The following is a 9,411-nucleotide window of genomic DNA, read 5'->3' as shown; positions in this document are numbered from 1 at the left end:
TCGGGAGGCAGAGGCAGGTGGATCTCTGTGAGTTTGAGGCCAGCCTGGTCTACAAGAGCTAGTTCCAGGACAGGAACCAAAAAGCTACAGAGAAACCCTGTCTCGAAAAATCAAAAAAAAAAACAAAAAAAACCCAAAATAAACAGGCCAGGCAGTGGTGGCGCACACCTTTAATCCCAGCACTTGGGAAACAGAGGCAGGCAGATCTCTGAGTTCGAGGCCAGCCTGGTTTACAAAGTTAATTCCAGGACAGCAAGGACTACACAGAAAAGCCCTGTCTTGAAAAACCAACCAACCAAACAAACAAACAGCATGGTAAATGCGATCAGACAAGTTCAGGTATTCTGCTCATAATCTTTGCAAAAGTTTTCTAAGTATCTATTGCAGGCACAGGCTAGTTAGTGGACGCATCTAGTCTCAGTGTGAAGGGTGGAACTAGGGTAGACAGAGCAGAGCGTCACTGATGGCTTTTCTCTTCCTTCGCTCTTCCTTGCCTTGTCTGTGCCCGTCAACCTGGCCCCACATCCAGCCTGGGTCCACGCCTTGGCATGAAAAGTTCTTGGCATACTTTTGCTAGAAGAACCACTGATACTTTCCAGTTTAAAAAAAAACATTCTTGTGGGTAGAGAGATGGATCATCAATTAAGAGCACTTACAGAGGCCGTAAATTCTGTTCCCAGAAGCCATGTCAGGTGGCTCATAACTCCAGCCCCAGGCGGGTCAGGCACCTATCATTTCCTCAGGCACTTGCGCACACGCACAGACACAAACATACACACTCCAAAAGTACACACAATTTAACATATAAAGGTAAAAAATGTTTAAATATTCATTTATTTATTTTATGTGTTTGAGTATATATATGACCTAAGTTAGACGCCCACTCGCACACATGCATGTGGAGGCCAGAGGGCAGCTGGCAGGGGTTGGTTCTCTTCTTCCACCACATGCGTCCCAGCAATCAAACTCAGGTTGCCAGGCTTGGTGAGAAAACCTTTACCTACTGAGCCGGTCTGAAAAACAACCACACCAACCCAGTGACTACCTTGTGCAGGGGCTGGAGGAAGACATTCAATGTCTATCACTCGCCTTTTTTTTAGTTTTTATTTTATTTTTCTCAAGAGAGAGTTTCTCTGTGTATCCTGGCCTTACACTCAGAGATCCACCTGCCTCTGTCTCTCCTGAGTGCTGGGATTAAAGGCGTGCGCTGCCACGTCCAATGTCATCTTTCCTTTGAGACAGAGTCTCTCTCCTGAACTTGACGCTGGCTGTCAGGGTTCTGGATCCGGCTGTTTCTATTCCCCAACGCTCAGGTTAGAGGCACACATGGCTGATGTTTACATGGATGCTGGGGACTTGAACTCTGGTCCTCATGCTTTCACAGCAATTGCTCTTACCTACTTACTAAGCCATCTCCTCAGCCTGATTTCCAGTTCTTACACACAGTGTTATGGCAGAACCTCGACAATGGCCAGCTGTCTACAGGCCGCCACCCGCGAGTTCTTGTACTCCATGCCCTGAGACGGAGGTGGGCGTGAGTGTGTGTGTGGGGGGCAAAACCACAGAAACAAGGGACTGTCCTCAACCCCCGGCTTCAAAAATACTACCACCCTAACGACAAGCCCTCAAGTTCCCTTCACCCCGTGGTGCTTAAAAATCATCACTCTAGGAATACCCACTAGCGAGCAGGGGCCCTTCCCCATTCTGTCTGCCCTTAACTCTCTCAGACATGAGAAAATAGCATCGCTTAAATATTTGTGTGTGTGTGCTGGGCATGGTGGCGCATTAAGTCCAGAACTCAGGAAGCTGAGGCAGGTGGATCTCTTAGTTTGAGACCAACTTGACCTACAGTGGGGGTTCGAGGCATGTCAAAGATATATGGAGAAACTGTCTCAAAAAACAGCCTCTCCCCCCTCCCCCCCAAAAAAACCCTTAATATTTATGTGTGCCCATGCACACATGCCGCAATGCCCATGTGGAGTTAGAAGACTATGGGGGTGTCAGTTATTGCCTACCACGTGGATTTGGGGTACTCTAATTCAGGTAAGCAGGCTTGGCAGCAAGTGCAGAAATATCTCACTAGATTTCCTGAGTCAGCTGGGGACTGGCTCAGGTCCCCCAAGAAGGGCTGCGCCCCCACCACATCCTGACCTGCCTCTGCAGGCTGGGAACCTATCCTTCATTCTGTTCAGCAAATCGCACCCTCACCCCACCCCCATCTCCCTCCTCCCTCTTAGTACCTGCAGCAGCCTCAATGCCTGGCAGGCTGGGCAATCACTTCCAGCTTGCATTGCCCTTGTGGTTGGGCCAGTTTGGCAAATCTCTTGGGCTCCTCAGCCCTAAGGTGCTGGAGCAGCAGCCCACACTGAAGGACCCAGAGGAGGCAGAATAGATGCCCACAGCAATGCCCAGGTCTTCTAGAAGAGCCGTCAAGGAGCACACTGCAGCTCTCTCTCTCCTAGGTCATTCAAGAATGAGGCTTCTGGGGGCTGGAGATATGGCTCAGTGGTTAAGAGCACTGACTGCTCTTCCAGAAGACCCGGGTTCAATTCCCAGTACCCACATGGCAGCTCACAACTGTCTGAAGATCCAATTGCAGGAGATCTGACACCTTCACACCAGTGCACATAAAATAAAGTTAAATAAACCATAAAAATATTAAAAAAAAAAAAAAAAAAGAATGAGGCTTCTGCTCTAGAGACCAGGTCTCTAAAAAGTTCTTGTCTTTCTAGACATCCATGGCCTGCTACTGTCTCCCAGACACAGGCACAGGACCCCCCTGCTCTGTGCTAGTTGAGGCAGGACTTCTGGGGCTTTCTAGGTCAGTTAGGTGAGGAAGTGAGTTAAGGGGGAAAGGCATGGCCTGGCACCCTGGCCTGTCGATCTGGCCTCAGACACCCCCACTTTTTCTCTTGTCCTGTGCACCAGAGGGACCAAGGATCCAGGCATGACCCACTCCACCCCTAGGGAGCCAGCCATTTCCAGAGTTCAAGAAGAGGTCACTGGGGCAAGATGGACACTGACTTCCTTGTTGGTAAGGTCTCAGACATCCCTCTGTCTTGTGATGTCTCATGACCTGTCACTAGTCCTGGCAGAGACCCCCTGAGTGCTACCAGCCCATCCTGAAGATCAAGAGAAAGGCCCTGCCACGTGCTGGGACAGAAAACTAGGCCTAGCAGGAAGGGAAAGAATGTGGAAAGCCTCAGGTGGTTCCAAGGGTTTTCAGAATCCTGTGTGGATGCTGATGCTGCCAGGCCTACGCTGTTTTCTCCCCCACCCCAGCACTGGACTCTATTGATATCGGGTCCTCAAAGGGTACATGACATCAGGAGCCCGGGGGAGAATGGCATACCACCCTGCCTCTTTACCTAGCTTGGATGTTGCTAGAAGAGTGAGCTGGCCTATGTCATCTGGTTCTGAGATTTTCCAGATCTGAGTGTAGCCCCAGGCCACTGAAGAGGAGGCTGAATTTAGATGCCTGGTAGAGTGGCTAGCTGTTCCGGAGAAGACTCCCAGAACTGGAGGTAAGGAAGGCCCACTTTTCTCAGCTTTGGATCCCTCTGGAACAGAGGGAAAAATGTTCTTTTTTTTTTTTTAATATTTATTTATTATGTATACAATATTCTGTCTGCGTGTATGCCTGAAAGCCAGAAGAGGGTACCAGACCTCATTACAGATGGTTGTGAGCCACCATGTGGTTGCTGGGAATTGAACTCAGGACCTTTGGAAGAGCAGGCGATGCTCTTAACCTCTGAGCCATCTCTCCAGCCCCGAAAAATGTTCTTGATAAGAGTGGAAGAACAGAGTGAAGGGTAGAGGTCTGGCTATGCACCACCCTGTGTTTTCAGCACCTGGGAAGCTAAACAATGAGACCCTCTTTCAAACAGCAGCAGCAGCAACTGCAACAACCAAAATACAGGCTGTCAAGAAGGCTCAGTGGGTAAAGACACTTCTCACAAAAGCCTGATGACTTCAGGTCCATGGCAGGAGGAGATCACTCCCGCAAGCTGTCCTCCGTCTCTACATGTGCTATGGAATGTGTACACACACACACACACACACACACACACACACACACACACACACACACAAATATAATAAACATAAATGTATTCTGGACCCAGCCCTCCTGACCTACAAAGGAAGGCTGTGTGTGTTGACCTTAGTGGTAGAGCACCTGCTGAACGCACCTTGCGCTTCTGGCTCATTCCACTTCTCAGTGGTGCCAGGGTGCCAGTCTTCTGGCTCCTTTACTTCAGGCATCAAGAAAGAAGCAAATAAGGCCTAGGGACACAACTCAGGGTAGAGCATTTGCCTGGCACGCAGCAAGGCCATGAGTTCAAACCCTGGTGTCACACACCTCTCTCTCTCTCTCTCTCTCTCTCACACACACACACACACACACACACACACACCCTAGCATGCCAGAAAGAAGCACACAAACAAACCAGACGCTTCTGCAGATATGTTTAATGCACTTAGATTACACAGAGGAAGAGGGGTAAGTGGGAACAAAATCTAAGTGAGTCACTCAAAAATTCTTACAAAAGTCCTGAGCCAGCTGTAGCCCCAGGAGCCGAGTCGCCTCTGACATTAAAAACTAATATAAAAATGTACAAAAGTCTGCTCATTGCAACATTTAGGATCTTTGTACAAAAGAAGGGGTCTCCTTACAGGGCTCCTGACTTGTAACAGGGACCCAGACACCTCACCTGGCACCGAGATCATGGAAGCCAGAGAGGGAAGACCAAGTTAAAAAAATACAGTTCAGGGAGTAATGGGCTGGTCCGCCCCATAGGGGCACAAACTTCAGGCTCTCTCCCTGCTCTCGACTCAATCTCAAAACTCAGTCCCAGGACCCAGGGTCTGGACTGCAGATGTCCTGGTCCTTATAGGCTCCCCAAGGCCTCCACAAGCCCTGTTGCAGCTGTCACACTTGGAAGAGGAAAACACTGTTCCCCAGCATGGCAGCCGGCATTGCTACCCTCGGTGGCCTACACGGGCCTGGGGAAGTGTTAGTTATATAACAGGAGGGCAAAGGTCCTTCCTTTCAGAAGCTCTGGTCCTGAGGACCTAGAAGGTCAAAGGATGGGGACAGCCTGGAGGAAGTCTGCAGAAGAGGGAGGACATGATGGGACACATTCCCGAACCCCTCCTCAGGATGGGTTAACAGCCCCATTAGGCTATAGAGAGGAAAGGAAAGGGCCCCCATCATGGTGAGCCTTGCTCCATCCGTGTTAGGGTCTCTCCTTCCCAAGCAGCAGCCTAATGGTGAACCTGTTCCCTGAGATCCCTCTGGAAGAAACTGGAGCCCAAGGGAAAGGAGGCCTGGTCACCCCAGGCTGAGAGCCTGATGTACTAAGCTAAGGGAGCTTAGCGAGGGAGACCTGGTCCCAGCAGGATTGTAGACATTCCTGAGGTTCCTGACAGGATGGGGGCAGGAGAGACCTCAGGCCCTGGAGACATCTCATTTGGAGCTTATCTGCCATTCCCTGTTCCTTAAGAATGGGGTCACCAAGCAGGTGGTGGCAAAGACCTTGCAGGCCCAGGGCAAGCAGTTGACCAGGAGTCTCGCATAGCTTGCATTCCCGCCCCCAAGCCAGGCTAAGGGAGGGCAGAATGCAGCAGTGGGTCCTTAGGTAGGTCTCCGGGAGAATGGGGGAAGGGAACCTTTACCACACTGGGTAAGACAGCAAGAGATAGAGGCAAACTGAGAGCATCTCTTGGCCCATAAACTTTCAGAAGACAAGAGCTTTAAAAAGGTAAGGTTGGAAGTGTCCTTGTGGAAAAGTCCCACTGGGTGGTGGTGGAGCACACCTTTAATCCCAGCACTCGGGAGGCAGAGGCAGGAGGATCTCTGTGAGTTCGGGGCCAGCCTGGTCTACAAGAGCTAGTTCAGTTCCAGGACAGGCTCCAAAAGCTACAGAGAAACCCTGTCTCGAAAAACCAAAAAAATTAGAAAAGGAAAAGTCCCAGGGCAGCATGGTGTCTACTCCAGAGAGGCTTGAATCCTAGCTGGTGGGGGCCTGCAGCCAGCCTCTCAGCGGCTCCAGATGGGTCTGCCCCCAAGTGCTGATCTTGGAGCTAACTGCTTAGATTTGGGCTATGTAGAAGGGGCCTTCCTTGAAAGGGTAATTCCTGCTCCCTCCAGCCCCTGGGAGCAACTCTTTGGCTGCTGACCTCTGGGCCTCCTGGGGTACTCTGGCAGTACCCATTAGAGGTGGTGGAAGCAGAGTAGTAGAACTCTTGCAAGGTCCCTGACAGAAAAAAATGTTTTTCCTTTGGAGAGATCAGAACTTAAAGAATGAAGAAGCTGGGTGGCCAGCCTGGTCTACAGAGTGAGCTCCAGCACAGACAGGGGCTGTTATACAGAGAAACCCTGTTTCAACATGGCCAGAGACAGGCTGGCTCCTGGGAGGTGTAGAGATCTACAGTTCTGGGGTGAGAGAATGATCCCCACACAAGGGGCCAGGCTATAGGAAAAGGCAGCAATGAGATGAGAGGTGAGTAAGGAAGGGATGTGGGAAGGATGGGGCCACAGAGAGCAGCCAGCAAAATGACAGCAAAGGGACCTTGAGAGGCTGATTCTTCAGTTTTTAATAAGCTAGAGTCCCACAGCCCAGGGGGCTGGGAATGCAGGGGACAGGGGACTCAAAGAGCTGGAGGTCCTGAGGAGCAGGACGAGGAGGCAATGGGCTCTACCCTCTCCTTGGCGGGCCTGGCTGGGTACAAAAGGACTGGAAGACATAGCTAGGACCATCATTCCATGTCCTTGAGTCCCTAAAGTCCCCACAGCCTTGTTGTAGAAGCCTAGTTCATTTGGAAGGCAGTGGCACCCCTTCTAGGCCATGGCATATCTGGCCCCAGGCAGGGCTGCGCAGAGACTGTGTCAGCTGTTCCCTATCCCAGGTTCCTCCAGGGCTCAGAGCTGACAGGCAGCACCAGGCACCTTCTTGGGCAGATGGTGTGGGGGAGGCAGAGCCCCCAGACCCCTGTCTAAGAGAATGATGAAGTTCATCTAGGAATGAAGTCCTGTTTAAAAACCTCTATGTACATGGCTTCTGGGCCATCTCTGCTGAGCAATAAAAATACCATCCGGTTTCCACAACAGACTAAGGAAGGCAAAAACAATCGTGAAGGAGCAATCGTTCCACAGGCTGGAGCAGCCTGACCGCGAAGGCTCGCTGGGGTAGAAGTGGGCAGTGCATCCACATGTGTGCTCTGCACACCTGGCTGTGTGACAAGGATGTTCTTCCCCGCAGCACATCAGTCAAACCTGTGGCGACAGCAGGTGGGTGGGGACCTTTCTCACTGGCATGCAGGACGGGGGTCTGGTCACATGGGCTTGGCAGCTGGGAGTGAGGCCCCTGAGCTGGAGGTGAGGTGGGGCCTGTGGTGGGTGCAGCACTTGGCAATCATCCTCACCCTTGTCCTTTTATTCACACGAGTCTCCTTTACACTGCTGTCACACTGAAGTCACTGGGTTGGCCCCCGTGGGGCCTAGCCCAGGCTAGTGCAGTGGGCTGTCGAACACCACGTCGGGGAGGATGGAGACTTTGAGCTTCTTTTCAGGCCAGCTGTACTCTTTTGGAAGTTTAAACTGCGGAGGGGGCAAGCACAGAGCCCAAGTGTTCTGGTTAGCAAACTCCATTCCCTTCTAAGACAGTACCTAGAGAGAGGCAGAAACTGGCCCAGACCTGTCCCTAGGATGCTGGGGACAAGACAGGCTATTGAAGATCTCTCAAATGCTAGCCCAGGGTGTGCATGCATGTGTGCATGCGTGTGTTGTGTGTGTTGTGTGTGTTGTGTGTGTGTACAGGAATGAGTGCATGCGGCTGGTCCAGGTGCTCCTATCCTCCCACACAGCCAGGGCGCTACAGACTGGAGAGGACGTATCTTCCTAGTTCTTTGACTGTGGAGACCTCCCTCGGCTCTTTTCCTAGGTTCTGCCTCCAGCCACAAGCACGTGAGGAATCTGCTCCCTGAGGCCCTAGGGCTGGAGGTTAGGGGACCCAGCAGGGAGTAGAGGTCTGTCACAGTCGTGGGCTCTCTTTCTGAGGCTATTGTGGGAAGGAATCTAGAACCTGTCCTCCAGAGCTGGGTCAAAGGGTCAACAAAGAAGGAGGCTGTAGCTCAGCACCCCCCCCCATGTGACCCTGCTGGGATATAGCCTGTCCTAGGAAGTACTTTCTCAGAAGGAGAAATCCTTCACTACCTACTGCCCTTCACCCTGCTTCCCAGAGTTCGTTGCTCAGAGTGATTTCAGATGAGAGCCAAGGTCTTCCACATCCGAAATCAATGGCAGCCTGACTGTTTTATTTCTCTCACTTACCTCGGCCTTCTGTTTGTGAAAAGGGAGGAGCTGACTTCTTATTCCTCTGGGTTCTAGAACCTTCATGTAGCTTAGCACATAGCTGGTGCTCAATAAATTCTCTCTGACTTGGGGTTAGCACAGGAGCTCTCGGAGCCCCCACTGTCTTGGGGCTGGGCTGGGCTGCAAGTCAGGGCCAGCAAGAAGAGGGCAGAATCATGACCCAACCTGCCTGGAGCAGGGCTGGGGGTGAACAAACTAACACTTCCTGGCTGGCTCCCTCTGCCCTCCCTCTCATGGGGGACTGAAGACCCAGGACAGAGTGGAGACTGGGCAGGGTGTGGGGATAGCCTCTGGAGAGGAGAGCAGAAAGGGAAGTCATTTTTAGTGACCTACTTTCTGAAGCTCCCCTTGGCTCCTGTCTCTCTTGCCTGGACTGTCCCCTCCCGCCCACTCAGCACCCAAGCTCAGAGTAGCAGCTTGGCATAATGCCATTGCAGTGTGACAAGACCTCCGGAAGCCCTGGGCAGCTAGCTTTGGCCTGACTGAATGGGGGAGCGAGGCCTCTGAGGCAGCAACTTGTAGGGGTGACTGGCCGGCATGGACTGGGTGGTAGATAACCTTGGAATACATAAATGAATTAATCGATCAAGCTGGATCCCTGGAGTGGGGACAAGGAAGACATGGTTCTATTGGGGTGACCAACTCTGAGGAGTTTCTATTTATCCTGAGTTTCTGGGAGAGCCGACTCCTCTGGGAAGTAAGGGAGCTAGCACATTAGGACAAAGGGAGGGAAGGGTCAGGCTCTGCCACAGGCAGCTCGGGGAGGGCAAGAAGGTCCTCCAGGGGCCTGGGAAGCTTGCTAATGTTTCACTACCCCATGGAGCACTAGGGCCAGCAAGGCTTGCCTGTCTGCTGCCTGGGTGCTGCCTAGTAGGAGGCAGCAGGAGGAGAAGGGACTTTCCAGGATGAGGTAAGTCCCTGCAAATGAGGCGGCCAGGAACAAGGAAGAAAAACAGAAGGGATTATGGACTCCATTCCTGTAGCCCAGAGAAGAAGCCAAGGGGAGGCATAACCCACCTGGCCTGCCAGTTCCTCAG

At 51.9% G+C, this 9,411-nt stretch overlaps 1 protein-coding gene across 2 annotated transcripts in view; it reads right to left on the bottom strand.

Moving 5' to 3' along the window:
* Nucleotides 1–7,420: 7,420 nt before the first annotated feature.
* The window catches only part of Sufu (SUFU negative regulator of hedgehog signaling), a 99,925-nt gene continuing 97,934 nt past the window's right edge, over nt 7,421–9,411 (bottom strand). For both annotated transcript variants that reach the window (XM_005352410.2, XM_005352411.2), the window contains exon 12: nt 7,421–7,600. In XM_005352410.2, coding sequence (XP_005352467.1) covers nt 7,511–7,600 — 90 coding nt within the window. In that variant the 3' untranslated portion in view covers nt 7,421–7,510. The remainder of the gene's footprint in view (nt 7,601–9,411) is intronic.

The sequence above is a fragment of the Microtus ochrogaster genome, chromosome 8 (assembly GCF_000317375.1).
Source record: "Microtus ochrogaster isolate Prairie Vole_2 chromosome 8, MicOch1.0, whole genome shotgun sequence".
Taxonomy (NCBI): domain Eukaryota; kingdom Metazoa; phylum Chordata; class Mammalia; order Rodentia; family Cricetidae; genus Microtus; species Microtus ochrogaster.
Note: the sequence above shows the minus strand (reverse complement) of the source record. Positions and strands in the feature narration are given on the sequence as shown.